General features: G+C 27.4%; 1 protein-coding gene across 2 annotated transcripts in view; it reads left to right on the top strand.

Annotated features, from left to right (window-relative positions):
• The window catches only part of LOC136082485 (uncharacterized), a 31,172-nt gene extending 23,062 nt beyond the window's left edge, over nucleotides 1-8,110 (top strand). For both annotated transcript variants that reach the window (XM_065801874.1, XM_065801875.1), the window contains one exon: nucleotides 5,741-8,110. In XM_065801874.1, the coding sequence (XP_065657946.1) occupies nucleotides 5,741-8,109 (2,369 nt within the window). In that variant the 3' untranslated portion in view covers nucleotide 8,110. The remainder of the gene's footprint in view (nucleotides 1-5,740) is intronic.
• The last annotated feature ends 9,929 nt before the right edge of the window (nucleotides 8,111-18,039 follow it).

Below are 18,039 nucleotides of genomic sequence, written 5' to 3'. Positions count from 1 at the left end.
GTCATCTCTAATTTTGGTAACTTGATCATTCCTAATATAAGTTATAATTCCACCTCCCCTTTTGTTAGTTTTTCTTTCAGATGATAATAATTTGTAGTTAGGAATTTCTAAACTTGAATTTATTCTGCATGATTCGTCAGAACACCACGTTTCTGTTAGACATATCATACTGAATAGATAATCGCATTCGATAAGAAAATGTTTTAGCTTATCCATGTTGCTATTTATACTTCTTATGTTAATGTGTATTACAGTAAAATTACTCTTTAAGGTTTTTAGTTCACTTTTAAAAGTTTTTATTTCAAAAAGGACGAACTAAAATTGTTTTCGTTAAAAAAATGCAAATCAGCGTCAGAAATATCATTAAGTAACACATTTGCTGAATTGAAAAAATTAAAGTGTAATTTTTCAAAATCTATTGTTAAGTTAGTCATTATTTAAAATCGTTAAAATAGCGCTTCGCTTAATAAAACTTCGCGCGTTTACTTTCTAAAATCTCTACAATAAATTTTATCAAATTTAATAACTGCAAATTTACCTTCGTTTAGTAATCGTTTAACTTCTTCCCAAAGCTTCTTTCTTTCTAACATCGTTTCTTTTGCGTAATCTTCATTAATATAAATACCGGTTCCTTTAAGTTTATTTACTGAGCTTAATATTTTATTTTTATCATGATAATTCAAAAGCTTTAAAACGATTGATCTTGGTGTTTTATTATCTTTAACTGCACCGACTCGGTGCGCTCGTTCCACAAGTACTTCACTTAATATATTTAGCTTTGTTTTAAAGATGTCTTTTACAGCCTTCTCACAATCACTCAAGTTTTCTTCAGGGTTTTCTTTTATGCCATCGATACGTAAGTTATTACGTCTCGAGCGATTCTCTAAGTCAATAGATTTTTTTTTAAACATCAAAATTTCATTATTATATTTTGTTTTTATATGAATAAGTTCATCCTTAGCTTTTTTTTTTCTTGAAATTTAAGTTGACTTTTATTTCGTCAATTTCATTTTCAACTCTTCTGATATTTAACTTGTTATTGTTTATTTCAGCGTCCATTTTGTCTAACCTTGCTGTTATTATTTTGAAATTCGAACTTATTATTGTAGTGAAGTTTTTTTCATGATCTTTGAGTAATCTCTCCGTTTCTGCTAGTATACTTTTTTTTTGTTCTTCTAGTTTGCTTGTGATAATTTTTTCTATATTTTTAATATTTATTTCCATTTTTATTGTAAATAAAGTTATGCTCAAAAAAAGAATACGTCTTACTCGTCTTGTGCCGCAAACGCAAACGCAAACGAAAAAAAAAAAAAATTTCAAATTTCAAATTTCAAAAGAAAATTTCAAAATTTTTGGCGTACATACTTAATGGACGACCTTTACTTAATATGTAACAATTAAAACTTCTAACATTTTGTGATTAAAATAGTTTGAGTCGATGTCATTATGAACCAAAATGCCATTTTCATCCGAAAATTTAATTATGAAATTTTCCTTCATTTTTAAAACAGTTTAATTTAAATTTAGTATTTGTAAAAATAAAATTCCGCTATTTGATGACAAATTTGATGAATTTTTGTTTTTCTTTGCAACCCAAACGCCAAATTGGCGTTTGGGTTGCAAAGAATTATAATTGCCAATTATAAACAAACGCCAATTATAATTGGCGTTTTGGTTGCAAACTGATAATTATCAGTTTATTATAAAAAATGTATGCAAACTTAATAGCCGCTCGTTTGATTTTCATTTACTCCCTCAAACTTTTCCTGATTTGCGTTGTTTCAAAACAGAAATTCTTGTTTATATAAATGTTTTTCTCTTTTGATTTCATTGCTTGACTTGCTCAAAATCACCACTTTATCTTTAAAATCTAAAATTTTTATCACTATTGTTCTCGGTTTATTTGATTCTTTCTTTCTAGTTTTATGGGCCCGTTCAATTTGGACATTTTTAACAGATAACAATTCTTCAAAAAATTTTTTTACCTTAAGTTTGCTTTTCTTCCAGCTTTCACCTTCATTTTCATTAATCCAATCTACTCTTAAATTATTGCGTCTCGATTGATTTTCTATCTCCGTTATCTTTTTTGGTATGCGTGTAATTTCTGATTTAATTAATCTTCCTTACTGAAAACATTTGCTTTCTTAACTTTTGCATCGATTAGATCTTCATGAAAATTTAGGCTTCATTTCAAATCTTCTATGTCTTTTTTGACTTTTTCCAATGTGTCATTAAATATTTTTAAGTTTTCACTAATAATATCGATAAAAACTTTTTCCTGTTGTTTTAACATCAATTCAGATAAGACAGTTTATGTCTTCTGCTTGCTCCAGCTCTCTTATTTATTAACACGATTTATTTCATTGTAAATTTTAATATACGGCAAATATATATATTAAAAAAAAAGTTCAAAAATTTTTTTATAGCCCTTTTATAGTTTTGCTATTTCTGATAATGAAACTGCCATAAAAAATGAATTATTTTTTCAAAATAAATAAATAAAATATATTAAAGAGTTAAAAATTATACAGTTTTTATTTAAATTTTTACGCTGCGAAAACACGTCTGTTCACGAGGAAAGCATTTTACTGGAGGTAATTAAAGTAGCATGCGGTAATTGGATTTCCCAGAGACAAAGAGAAGAAAACACGTCAGATATAATGTTTACCTAACGCCAGTTTTAAAACGTCTAGCAGCGCTTTATTATATGATCTGATTGGCATCAATACTTCAAAAAGGTTAAACTAAAATAAAATTTTACACAATTTTTCTCTAAGGTGGATTTTTAGTTTATTCTGAAAATGTTAGGAACTTTCTTTTTCTTTTTTAATTTGAAAATTTCTACTAGGAAGTATTATTCTTTGTGACAAGGTGTATGTTACAAAAATGTTATTGTATCAGGAAATGACTGTTTTTGGAAAACCAATGATATGAATTCTGTTTTGAAAAGTGTTTTAGATCTTATGATAACTTGTAAGACAAGTTATAAGTTTGATGGTTTTAAATTTCTAGCTGATTAAAACTCTATTAAGAGAAAACTTTTGTTACAAATTTTTTATGTAAGGAAAATTTGTTACAGAATTGCTTGAAACAGAATTTAGAAATTTAAGAAAGGTATCTTTATACATTTTTTCTAAGTGTTCTTTGAAACCAAAGATGTCTCTTGTTTACATAAACATGTATTTTGAAATTATAATTTGCTGAACAAATATGACATTTTGATCAGTATAATGTTTTATTTTTTTAAACTTTGGTCAATATCCAAAATCATTTTAAATAGGTGGATAAAAACGTGGAAGAGTATTTGACAGTACTCTTCAATTTGATTAAAAATAAAGTTTGTTTGTCTTCCATATTCAATATTTTTATGCATTACTTAATTGAAATTGAGTGTTATTATCACATCATACTTTCTTATATTAGTTTATATAAAGCCACTGAAAACTTTCATCACCAAAATTAAACTAAGAACTATGTTGTTTTAAACAAAGAACGACAATATTAAGTTTATCTTGTTAGGTTGACATAAGTCTGATGTTTGCTGTTTTGGGAATTTAAAAGCGTTTCTTAATTATTTAAAGCAATAAATTTTTATTGAAAATGTTTACTTTAGTTCAATTTTTATTTAATTTGAAATCTTTTTTTTTTTCATTATTTGACAAAAAGTTTATTGTAATGAAGTAATGTAGTTTATTATTAAAAATATGAAAATTTTTATAAAATGTTTTTATAAATTTATATAAATCGTTACAGTGTCTATTTTCAGATATTTTATAAAGTAAGCCATTAAATAAAGCATTATGTGTTTTAAAACAAATTTTATTTAAGTAAAAATATTGAATTATAAACAAATTTAAAATAAATTTGTCGTTTTCTTTTTTAATTATCCACCTCTACCTTTTTGCGCACCAAAACATTTAAACAACCACAAATATTTTGGTTGACTTAATTATAAAGATAAATTTAAATTATTTAACCTAATATTTGGTTATATATTTGTCCTATTCATATAGGCTTGAAATGGAAAAAAAAAATTCATTTACATTGCTTTAATTTAAAGAGCACTGTTTTGTAAAACAAAACAAAAACTTGAAAAATATTATATGCTTTGAAAAATGTTACCTCCACAGTATATCCAATATTCCATTGTTTTTCATATACAATAGCAATCCAATCATTCACTTTCCATACAAGGCAAATTTCTTTTTCAAGATAGGTGATGTCTTCCTTATATTGATTACTATTTTTATTGTCCCCTGTCTGGTTGCAGTCATTGTTTTTGACTTAAACTTCTATGTTATCGTTAAACTGACTATTTTCATCATTCTCTGCTGTCGGTTTCACCAGCGTACCTTTTCTCTTCAGGTTACTAAATCTACAACAATATACAAAACCAAATACTTTTGCCTAAAAGCGTTGGCTTTAACCAACAAATCCATAAAACTAGATTGTTCTGCTTGCATGTTACAATGTTCAAGTTCTACATTTAGGGTTACATTAAACGATTGAATATCTTTTTTTCTATTTCTAACACCAATAATTTCTTCAGTAATAAGCTATTTTTATGAGCTTTTCTTTTTTCTACTTTCTAAGTAAATACATTTTCTTTTTTACTTTTATCCAAACATTAATACAGTGGAAATAATGAATAACTTGTAAAAAAATACAATAAGGCTAAAACTTGGTACAGTGATCCAAAATGATGTCAAGAATTATAAAAACGCCCTGTAAAATTAATTAATTATTTAATTTATATTATTTAAATTTATATAATTTAGTCTAATATTTGGTAATAGGAACACCAAGAACAAAATATAAATACATCGACTGAGGATAAGGGTTCGGCCAGGGTTTTAGTCATGATTAAAATTCATAAAAGACAATTGTCTTTTATAACTTTTATTCATGACTAAAACCCTGGCCGAACCCTTATCCTCAGTCGATGTATTAGTTTTTATATGCAAATATGTGTTAAATTAGTATAAATGTATATAGTTTACCTGAACAAGTAAACTATCATTTTATTAAAAAGTATTCAGTTTAACTAGATGGCTTTAACGTCACGTAAATCAAACAACGTTCTTCCGCTCTAAACGTACAGAGGATTTAATATGACTGCAATATTTAAATATTTTTTTAATAACTCATAAATATCAATACGTTTTTAGATATGTTATTATTTGCTTAGTTTTATCAAAAAACAATATAATTCACAAAATAAAAAATAAAAACAACAATTTTGTTAAAAATTGCTATTTTTATTATCTTTAATAGCATCTTTTAAAAAAGCTAATTGTAAAACAGAAATTTATGCTCAAAAACAAAAATTAAATTAAGCTAATATAAGTATTCTCTAGAGTAACAAAAATTAATTTATGTTTTACTGGAAATCGTGTTTTTCAAATCCGTAGTGTTATTTTCTTCTATATAATATTTTTCGACATTTATAAAATTGTTTTAGTATTCTAATAAAGTTTATGGTAAAACCTTATTTTGCATAGCTAATTTGATTTTATAGCTTTTTTAAAATTTCGTTTTAAAATTTTCTAAAATATAAGAGATAATAAAATAAGTTTTAATATATGATTTTCTTAAATATAGCAAAAGTCGCTGCATTCTCAAAAGCTTTAGTTAAAACATTTAACTAAACTTGATTTATTTAAACTTATATCAAGGAATATAAATTAAATTGACATATTAAAATAAATTTTCAAATAAGTAAACGAACGTTTGCTCTTAGTTGTTCAACGTGAAAAATTACTTAGTGAAGTTCATCGCTATTTTTCACAAGATACAAAAAGGTCGACTTTAGTATTATATGGAATGTCGGGTGTTGGAAAAACACAGATCGCCAGAAGATATAGTGAAATATACCATACCTTCTACAAAAACTTTGTTTGGATAGACGCCGCATTCGGAAAGTTACAGACTTCAGTTAAAAATCACTGTCAAATAATAAATCTTATCATTCATGATTCGAAAGGGGATTATTTTAATAATGAGGTTATTGTTGAAAAAATTCACAATTATTATAAAAATGAAAAAACGTTGTATATTTTTGACAATGTCGACGATGAAAGTGTTAAAAGTTTAGAGATGTACATTTCAACGGAACCGAATTCATTTACATTAATTACCTCTCAATGGAGAACGTGGTCAAACAAAGTAAATAAAGTGTTTATTAATGTTTTTTCTAATGAAGATGCATTTGCTTACGTAAAAAATAATATTAAAGAATACACCGATAAAAACATAAAAAACTTAATTAAAGAACTTGGATATCATCCGTTTGCGATTACGCAGGCAATAAAATATATAAATATACATAAAATTTCGATAGAAAAGTATATAAATCGATATAGAAGCAATCCCTTAGAAATATTAAATACTGATATCTTTCCATCCGAAAAAGAATCAAAGTCTGCAATAAAAGCAATCAATTTAGTTTTAATAAAATTAGAAAAAACTAAAGGTATTCCATTTAAAGTACTAAACTGTTTGTCTTATTGTGACGGACAAAATATCAATAAAAAATTTATAATCCAAATCTCAAATCAAATGAAAATAAGCGAAGAACATTTAATTGATGAAACAATTGGATTACTAATTAGTTATTCTTTACTAAATTTTTATGATAATGAAAAATATTCAATGCACGAATTGACGCAGTTGTCGTGCAGATGTTTTCAAAGTAGAAATTCAATTACAAATACCTACCTTGATTTAATTAAAAATTGTTTTCAATTTAAGTTAAATGAAGTAAAAGATCACGTGGATTACGGAAATCATTTTGTTTTTCATTTTCTTCATATGTTTCGTATCAATAAAAAGTTAATGTCAGAAACCTTCCATCATATGACAACTTCTATTAAAAAGTTATTAGCATGTAAAGGTTTATTTGATGAAGCAATCGAAATATTTAAAGCAATTCAAAAACTTAACGTAGAAACTTATGGAGAAAATAATGAACTTACGACTAATACAGAATATCATATCCCAGACTGTTTTTATGAAATGGGAGAAAATAACAAAGCTTTAGAAATTTTTAATTCTGTTGTTAAGATACAAACTGAAAGTTTAGGTATTAACCATTCATCAACAATGGAAACAAAATATAATATAGCCAGATGTTTATGTAATATAGGAAATTTCATCGAAGCGTCAAGACTTTTTAAACTTCTTGATAAATCACAAACGGAAGTTTTAGGTAATAACCATCCAGATACAATGAAAACAAAAAATAGTATAGCAAACTGTTTCATTAAAATGGGAAAATATAACGATGCTTTAGAAGTTAATTATTCTGTTGAGAAAATACGAACTGAAATTTTAGGTATCAACCACCCAGATGCAATGATAACAAAACATAATATTGCAATCTGTTTGGCTGCTATGAGAAAATATAACGAAGCTTTAGAAATTTATTATTTTGTTGAGAAAACAGAAACTCAAATTTTAGGTAATAACCATCCAGGTACAACAAAAACAAAAAATAGTATCGCAAACTGTTTGAACGATATGGGAAAATATAACGAAGCTTTAGAAATTTATTATTCTGTTGAGAAAATACGAATTGAAATTTTAGGTATCAACCATCCAGATACAATGATAACAAAACATAATATTGCAAACTGTTTGAAAGCTATGAGAAAATATAACGATGCTTTAGGAATTTATTATTCTGTTGAGAAAATACGAACTGAAATTTTAGGTATCAACCATCCAGATACAATAAGTACAAAAGATAATATTGCAATCTGTTTGTACGCTATGGGAAAATATAACGAAGTTTTAGAAATTTATTATTCTGTTGAGAAAATACAAACTGAAATTTTAGGTATCAACCATCCAGATACAATGTCAACAAAACATAATATCGCAGGCTGTTTGAACGCTATGGGAAAATATAACGAAGCTTTAGAAATTTATTATTCTGTTGAGAAAATACGAACTGAAATTTTAGGTATCAACCATCCAGATACAATGAGAACAAAAGAAAATATTGCAATCTGTTTGATCAAATTAGATGAGAGGCAATATGTCGTTGTAACAATATTTATTTGTTTTAATTTATTTATGTTTATTTCTCTATATATAGCGTTTTACTAGGCGTTGTATATGTATATATATATATATATATATATATTTATATACATATATATATATATATATATATATATATATATATATATATATATATATATATATATATGTATACGTATATATATATATATATATATATATATATATATATATATATATATATATATATATATATATATATATATGTATATGTATATATATATATATATATGTATATATATATATATATATATATATATATATATTTATATATATATATATATATATGTATATATATATATATATATATATATATATATATATATATATATATATATATATATATATATAATATATATATTATATATATATAAACCTAAATGCTTAATTAATATTTTGATAATAAAGCAATACCTTGAGGAGGTTAAAAATTAAAGACTTCATTTTTAACTCTCATGATAGTAATTAATTATCTGCTAGTGATGACGATAATAATCGTTTATTCTTGTTTCATTGAATTTTTGAAAAACTTTTCAAAAATGCTCAACTAATGTAATTAGTTATATTATTGAAATTATACAATTCAGAATTACTGATCCTTATCGACTTAATTAATGAAGCATTAATCAAAATCAACATGTTTTTATTTTGTTTAACTTTGTTTTTGTTTTGATTGTAATGCTAAATGAGTAAAAAAAGTAGTCTCCAAATTAAATTATGCGTGTAAAAATATACTTAAAAAATTGAAATAAATTTTGATTTTTTCTCTACCTTTTAAATAGTTTACCATAAACTACGGCAAGTCTTAATATCCAAAGCTACTACAATTAAACTTAAAACTTAACCCTGACTTAATTGCAAAAAATGTAAAGTAATGTGATTCGTAATTAATGGAGTTATTTATGAGCACTCAAACAGTGTATTAGAGAAAGATCCAGATATTTTTGTACAACCGGATATGAGCTGAACAAATTAAACACAAGTATGTGTTACCAGAGCATCAAAAGTACTATGTTTACAAAAAAATGCATTTGAATGTAGAAGAGTTCTCAAATTTAGCAGAAATTTTAGTGCTTGAAAGATTTTAAAAAATGACCACAAAAATACCATACTCAAATCGAATGCTTAGATATAAAAAGCGGCTATTTAAAATGGGTTTAACGACTTAAAATCTAAGAAGAGAACGAGGGGACTTAATTCATTTATACAAGATATTGAACCATTTAGAATTAGTCAAACCAGTCTTTAAGTCAAGTGTTGAATTAGATGGCCCTTGTTCTAAAACTAAAATATTTATATATGGTACATCGTACTTTATAATAATTTGTAATTTTTTATATAAAATATATAAGGGAGGTTAGAATAATATGAGCACCTTAAGCAAAAATTGGAATAATAAAAAAAAAAATTAGCTGGATTCAAAATTTTTGCATATAAACAATATTTAGGGATCCCTTCTCATGATCCACTTAGATATTTAAGTTTCCGAAATTTTTTCTTAAAAACACAAGAGGTTTTAAAAAAGTTACAAAAATGCTTATATTACCCAAACCACAGATCACAATATAAAAAAGGTAAATTTTCCGTATTTAAAGAGATCATAATACAAAAAAGGTAAAATTTCCGTATTCAAAAAGCAAAAGGAGGTCCAAAATGATGTAAAAACGGAATCAAAGCTGATACCTTCTGAAAGCAATTTTTCTTAATAAAGACTAGGTTTTGAGCTTTATATTTTACTTGACTATTGGTTAATTTTTGATAGTCTATGTAATAGTTTGAAAAATTCCTACGGATGAGACTCCCTCAGACTTTTTGGGTAATATAGCGGAGAAAATAAAATTAGCCTCACTTTTATTTTTCGTTCTAATTTAACAAAAACGGCAGTGAAACAATTATTAAGTCTACTTTATTTCTTATTATCTTTTGCAACAACTAAAAAGTTTATAAATTGGTATGTTTTATTAATTACAAATGGAAAAGAAATTATAAGTATTAAATTTACGGAGTAAATAGAGTTAGACTCGTTTACATTATATACAAGAAAATACAGAAAATATTTTGTTTTTACAATCATTTAATATTTAGTATTGCTTCCTGAATTTTATATGACTTCAAATATGCGGCTTGACATACTAGTCACGAGATTTTGGATAGTTTTTATAGATATTGAAATATCTATAATTCATTCCAAGCTTCTCTGATACGAGTTTTTAGCTCTAAGGTAAATTTAAAATGCTCACCATTTTCCAGGCTTGATCGGCAAAGGCGTGCTATCGCACTCTAATCTTGACTACGCATACAATATTTAGTTGCTACAACTTGCCCACGGCTTCATTAGATGTTGTGAGAACATTCAAGTTTAAGTATGTTTCCATGTTTGTCCGTATAACAATAAGTTTTTAACACGTTCGCTGCCAACTACGAGTATACTCGTAGTAAGTTGGCGTCATTTATTTGCAAACTACGAGTATACTCGTAGTTAGCGGGACTTTGATATTTCCCAACTACGTCATGAATTTGCTAACTACGAGTAAAGTCGCAGTTATACTAACTTATTTCAATTAATATTTGTGCATGACTGGCTTTGTCTATTCACTTTTTTTTTTCTTAGCCTCGCATTTGATTTCAGAAAATATTATATTCAATTTTATATTTTAAAAATCCAAAGAACCTTATTTAAATGCGGATAAAGACAGATATAGCTTAAAACAGTTAAAAGCAAAATATTAATAATGCTTTAATTTTATTTCATGAAAATTAAAGTGTACACCTATTTTTGAATGATACATTCTGAAACATTCGCCAATACATAACGGAGGTGTATTTTCACAAACAGCACATTCATATCGTGTTTCTTTACGTTTTATTTGAGAGCAGACTCGATATGGTTTTGTTAGGAACTTTTTCTTTTCATTTGGTGGTATTAAAGACAAGTAGTGAAAGCTATTATTGGTAATTCGAGGCACAATTTCATTCAAACGTTCACCCAATAAATCCGTAACAATAAATTTTTTATACTTAAGTAAGGAAATTATTTCATCTAGTCCATAATTGCTGTTTAGACAGTAAGCATTAAACAAAAAAAGTATCAAAGAGATGAAGTGCTACTTTTTTATACTATCTAATTGTCTTTTTCAGGCAATCATAATATATTATCATTTGTTCCGCCCTATCTACTCCTGACATTCATTGATTGTAATCTTTGATAGTATTGGGTTTCATTTTCTTCTCTCCTCTCCTGTTTGTCACTTTTGCAACGAATGCAAGTTGCTAATCATTAGCACGTCTTTTTTGTCTTTCCATTTAGCAACCACTACACCCTCTCCGCTTCTGCTTATAATGTCTCCCTAATTTAGTTTTGCTTTTGTACATTCTTTTGGATTTGACTTTTGGTCTGTTCTTAATGTACCACAAATGTATGTTTTTTGATTTATTATGCGCTTTGTTAACTCAAAGAAATTGTAAAAGTTATCGGTGTACAGGTGATAACCTTTTTCCAGAATCTTTTCTATTAAGTCTACAACAATAGCTCCCGTTTGACCCAATGATTACCGAGAGTTGTCTCGCCAGAGTAGATTTTTACTTTTAGTGCAATACCAACTGATTCGCAAAGCTCATAGAACTTGATACCATACTTATGTCTTTTATTTTTCAGATACAGCCTGAATACAAGACGTCCCTTCTAAAGCATCATTGACTCATCGATTAATACGATTTTATTAGAACAGTAGATGTTATCCATTGTATTATTTAAGTGATCGAGAAGTCCAATAATTTTACACAAGAGTCCACTGCCTGAATCTTCATTGTTAATAAAATGCCAAAACCGTAACATTAGTTGGAATTTGTTTCGTGGCATTTTTTTAGAAAATAAGGGAACTCTATAGAGACTGTTCTTAGACCAATTGTGTTCTAAAGATGGCATTTTGACACACCCCATATGATGAAGAACCTCAAAAAACTGCCGCATGTCTTCTGATTTTATTAAAGTCCAATCTTTCAAACGTGAGCTTTTTCTGAGGGAATGCTGATTATTTATTTCTTGCGTTGCGTAGCGATTAGTTTCAACTACCATAATATTTATAAGCTCTTCTGTAACAAAAAGTCTATAGAAATCTAATGGTTTCTTTCTCTCCATGTTTATTTTTCAGAAGTTGTTTTGTCAGGCAAAATATTACTTATAAGATTAACCTGTTGAGCTTTGTTTTGATTTTGACAAGACCACACGCTGTTCATTTTGACGGCATTAAAAAATCTTCTATAGTGGTAGCTAGATGAACGTCTGTAAACTGATTGCCATCATTTTCTTCAGTGTTATTATCTTCATTCTGATACAGTCAAGCTCGAAGACGTAGTAGTATAAGCAAAAAATGATTACGAATCTTTATAGCATCATCTTCACTATCCTCACAATCTTCCATAACCACAAGTGCTGATCCAATTGTGGAATATCTGTGTTAGCTAATATGAGATAGATAAATTTATAAATTATCTATTTATAAAAAAGAAATTACTTATCTATAAAACACATTAATTAGTATACTGTGTAAAAAAATTCGAAGTGCACACTAAAGTGTTTTTTAATATATTAAAAAACATTTTGTAAACGTTGTGTAAATCAAATTTTTTTCACATTTTTAATAACATGCAGTACAATTGAGTTATCAAATATATTTTAGCTTCTAGTCTAAAAAACACAACAATTTAGAATTAAGAAAACAAAATATAAATTATCTTTTTTACTCATGATAACTCGCAATGTGCATGCGCATGTGTAAAAAAATTGAAACACTATTTATAACAATATTGCATCAAATAAGCTACATTACTGTACCTTTTCAAGATGTAATTGAGAACTTGAAAGTTGTAATTAAGAAAAGTAAGATGCAATTGTAAGCAGGGTTAGGGTTAGGGTTAACTCTTAACCCTGTAAGCTAATTAAGAAAAGTAAGATGCAATTTAGAGCAGCCGTGGCGCAGTGGTTAGAATTCTGGCTCAGAACCCAGAGGTCCGAGGTTCGACGCCGGCTCTAGCTCAATAAACGACATTGGTAAGGAAGGAGGCGTGAACCTCTAGTTAAATGCTCTTCCGCGGTGCTACATGATAAGACCGTAAGGACTTCTGGGAGCACCTAAATAACCTAAAAAAAAAAAAAACTTGTGAAATACAACGAACACAAAATGTAATTAGGAAATTTTAAAATGTAATTGAGAAATACAACATGTAAATAAGAAATCGCAATATGTAATTGGAAAAACAAAATTTCTAATTAAAAAATCGTAATATGGAAATGAGAATACATTATTTATAATTGCAAATTCACAATGTAAGCTTAAAGGTCATTATAAAAAATCTTCTTGTACATGCATTTTAGCAAGTTAATTATATCAAATTTAGCATTTGTATGCACCAGCAATATATTCAGTAAAGGAAATTGAAAGGTCATTGTGTTATTTGTCAACACACGATAAACAGAAAATCTGTTAATAAATTGAATCCGTGCATTTATTCCACTAAATTTGTTTACACCCACTTTTGGAACAACCAGAACCACCTTGTTCAACTTGTAGACATGAAATACATACAACCAAATAAGTTGAAAAAAACATTAAATTTTATCTTCTTCGAATGAGTTATTGAATGTGCGTAGCGAAATGAAGACCCAATCGTCATATTGCGACTCTGGCGCAAACTTTAGGTGTCAAATATAAGACCTCATACAATTAGGTCCTTAGCGGAAATTTAAATTTCCTTGGAAGATATGAAGTTACCGCCAACCGCAAATTCTTTTTTCATCATTTTTTTATTTTATTAAAAACCCGCCTAATCTACGAACAAATAAATTCTGTTGGTTCAAAAAATACGCTGACTTGGTGAATTAAATGTCCAGAATATTCCGAAGAATCTTTTTATGAAATTTGTATTAATAGAGTTTTGAAAAGTTTTTTTTGATATTTCTAGTGTAAATTGTTATAAGTATATATTATCACTGTCTACTCAGTCCACAATTGTTAAAAGTATATATTATCACTGTTCAATCAGTCCATTCCGGACGTTAAATGGAGATAAACCATTAAGTTTGCGCTGCTCAGTTTCGGCTGAGTGGCAACTAAACCCTTAAGTGGCCCATACTAAACTCATAAATGGGCCAAAAAACCCTCAAATGGGCCAAAATATGGAGTCTCGGCTCCTAAATAACACCGACTTCTAAGGCCCTGTGTAAGTCTGGTTTCAGCTGCAGGTAACTCTGGTAGGTTGGTAAAAAAATAAAAAATAATGAATTTTATTTTAATACGTTGATTTATTGTCGGAGCTACACACACACAGATATATAAAAGATTTAATAAAATGGCAGCGTATAAACTTTTTAATAACATATTTTTATCTATATTATTAAAAAGTTTTATATATACATCGTATAATATATACATATATTACCTTATACGCTGCCTTTTTATTAAATTCAACTTATATAATCGTATAACAAGAACATGCAATCAATTATTCGATACTCCTTTAACTAAAGTTTCCGTTAAAGTTTCAGTTTTGTTACTAGCACAAATCTTACACCATATTTTGACAACTAAGCCCTTTTCTTCCGTGGATCCGATAATTGATTCTTTTCGCCTCGAAAGAAAAGTTTTTAAGTTCAAAAACCATGTCACATTTCAAAATAAGGTATCAAAAACTAAATCTTAAAAACTTAATGAGCATTTATTTTACAGTCTTTGTTTAACATGCGTCACAAATGCGTATTACCAGATCAAAATGTACAACTGAAAATAAATATTTATGTAGCTAACTCTATTTGTTACCGCAAATATCAAGTATTAAACACTTTATGGTTTTATCAAATGTACCGCAATTAAATTATACTATATCATAATCTAAAAAGTTGTTGTTTGTAACAATAACTATGTATATAACTATATACAAAAGATTCTCCGCACGAACTTGCTTACAGATTTACAGAATATTGGATCAGTACAAAGTGAGACTAATTCTATTTTCTCCTCTGTATTAATTTCAAATCTTTTAAAATCCTCCAAGGTTGCTAACAACTCATCAGAACTTACAGCAAAATCATACATCTATTGATCATAGTTTAAAAGAAATTTTTTTCTCAAAACAAGAAAAATACTTCTTATTTTTAGAAATTATTGCAGGGAAGGATATTCGGGTAAAGTCCTTTACCCAATCTTTTAAGGAAACCATTTTGGATTTGGATTCGAATTTGTTTTATCCAAGGCTCCCGTAACAGTATTCGAAAAAAACATTGTTTGATACCAAAATGAGGTGAATATTATAAAGATTATCGCTTGACTGGCAATGTCCACTAAGGTCAACAAAAAATCACTTTACAATAGCCAAAGTGTTAATTTATCTATTGTAATCGAAAAATAAGTACAACATACTTCTTAAATTAATAAGCACAGTGTTTATTTGATACAAAAACACATTGAGAAAATATCGTTGAAAAAATTAACTAGATTCAACATCAAAATCTATTCGCGTCAATGCTTAAAAATTGCTCTAAATTTAGTCAAATATCGCAAAAAACTTAACTTTGAACAATCGGCGCAAATACTTCTAACAAGAAAAAATTGAAATTAAAAACACTTTTCTTATAAATATGACCCTACGCCACTCGTTTGCCACTCCGCATAAAAGTTGTCAAAAAAAAGGTCGTGGGATTGGCTACTCGGCAACAACAATTTTATGTCAGAAATAAAAAATATTACATAAAAACAGTTATAATGACCTTTATTATATTAAAAAAAAGAGATTTTTTAATGCATGTAACTGACTAAATGAGGACCCCATTAGCAAAACACGCTCGAGTAAATTAACTGTAAGAAATCGACAATAAACTAAACAATGTATAGATGTATCATTTAAAATGAGATTATTATCTTGAATAAACCAAATCAGATTTAGACATGCCTATAATCGTATTGTATACGTTAATGGTCGCAACTTTAATTCCAAATTAAATTTTTTTTGTCAAGGAACAAAAAGAAACTCGATGATGTTTTGCTTTTTGCTCTCAAATATCGCATAAACACTTGTTAAAGAATGTATCGTATTAAATGCACCATTTAATTTAGAATTATAAAACGCAAATTGAGAAAAATAAAAAGATTTTAAATATTAAAGTAAATCTTTAGTAATTTTTACAGTTTTAAAATAAGATTTAAATAAAAATTTCATTTTAAAGAAGTTTTAGAAACAAACTTGTGCAAATAAGTAATAATCAGTTACAATAATGTTCAAATGTATAAAAATGTCATTATAACTTGTTCGTTGGCAGTGAAATACATCAGAACTTATATGTCATTTAAAATACATTTAAAAAGATAACAAAAAACTTTATTACTGATGACAAAAAGAAAATTTTATCGAAATTAGATATGTGGTGTAGTCATTGAAACTTTAGGAGCGGGAGTTTTTGGACATTGAAAACGAACAGAAATGAGAAAATATAACCAATTCAGAAGATGGATTAAGGAATACATAAAACAAAAAACTCTTGTCATTACTTAATAATAATAATAATGACAAGAACATATTAACATAATGGCTAGACTAAATAAAAGTGTTAAATTTTAGCACAATACAAATTTGTTTTTTGTTTTTTCTATCTCTCGCTTGGAAGGGGTAGCAATCCTTTAGCTTCTTGTCAGTAGACGATAAGCTGGAGCAGTATTTTAATAGATAGCAGTAATTTGTCATGAATGACAAGATCAAATGCCTTTTCAAAATTAAAGAGTATTATTTAAATTGTTTGGTTATTATCTTCAGCTCCAGTCCTCTTTAACTTTAATTATAGCACCCATTGTACAACATTCTGGAATGAACCGAACTGTTTGTTTGAGGCTTATATGAGCTTAATGTAATAAACAATGAACTTTTCATAATGCGGATGTAAAAAATTTTTAAAGAAAGTTGATTTGAGTGAAAGTTGAGAAAATTCATCTAGTCCTATCTTATTTTTATCGATCCTGTCTTTACTTTGCTGAGTTGGTTAAGAATCTTATTAATGGCAAAAACGGGAGTAAAAGGCAAATTTGTTTTTTTATGATAAAACCAATCCTAACATTTAAAAAAAGTTAACTTAGTTGGTTTGCAAATGTCTTGGAGATAAAGGTGGTGATTTAGTAGTGGTTTGTTGTGTCTACTGGCCCTTTGCATGTATTTATATCTTGATATTTTCGTAACTTTTTTAATTTTATTGGAAAAACACATAATTAAAAAATAAATAAAAAATTATTGAAAAAAAAATTTATCAATTATTCCTTGGGGAAATATTTTTGGTGCACGTGAGCATGTATTAGTTCGATTTCTTGTTATGGCACTGTATTAGACGCAGAGTTTGTCTTTAATTTTATTTTTCTATTTTATTTGGGTATTTTTTGTTTATTAATATCATAGTAACATTTATGCAATCCTGCTTATTAATATCAAAGTAACGCTTATGCAATCCTGACGTTTAGTGCTTACGTAAGTGTAATTACTATTGATTTGGGAAAGAATAATTTCCTTATCGTTAGAGTTTATCCAAGCCTCGGCTATACAGACAATGCCAATGTATCTATAAAAATTGATAAAAAAGTTTCAATTTTGTTACAGAATGAGCGCATGTTAGTGGTGCAGATGGTTAGTAAGCAAGTGATGTTGATGCTAGAGTTATATAGCTATGCAGAGAGTAAAGACTCCGCATATATTAATGAATGCTTCATCACGAATGTCCGAGTGAAAGCGTGCATCAAGCTTATCCATAAGAAGTTTATCATCAGATGATAAGTCATGACTAACTTTGATGCTTTTGAAAAGTTGATGTGTAGCAAGTTTGATAGAATTTACAAGCTAATTTTTTATTAGCCAAGTTCTTAAACTCTACTACAAGGAGGCTGCAATTTATGTTTTTTTTGTTTTAAGACGCTTAGAAAAACTAAA

The sequence above is a fragment of the Hydra vulgaris genome, chromosome 07, assembly GCF_038396675.1.
Source record: "Hydra vulgaris chromosome 07, alternate assembly HydraT2T_AEP".
NCBI lineage: Eukaryota > Metazoa > Cnidaria > Hydrozoa > Anthoathecata > Hydridae > Hydra > Hydra vulgaris.
Note: the sequence above shows the minus strand (reverse complement) of the source record. Positions and strands in the feature narration are given on the sequence as shown.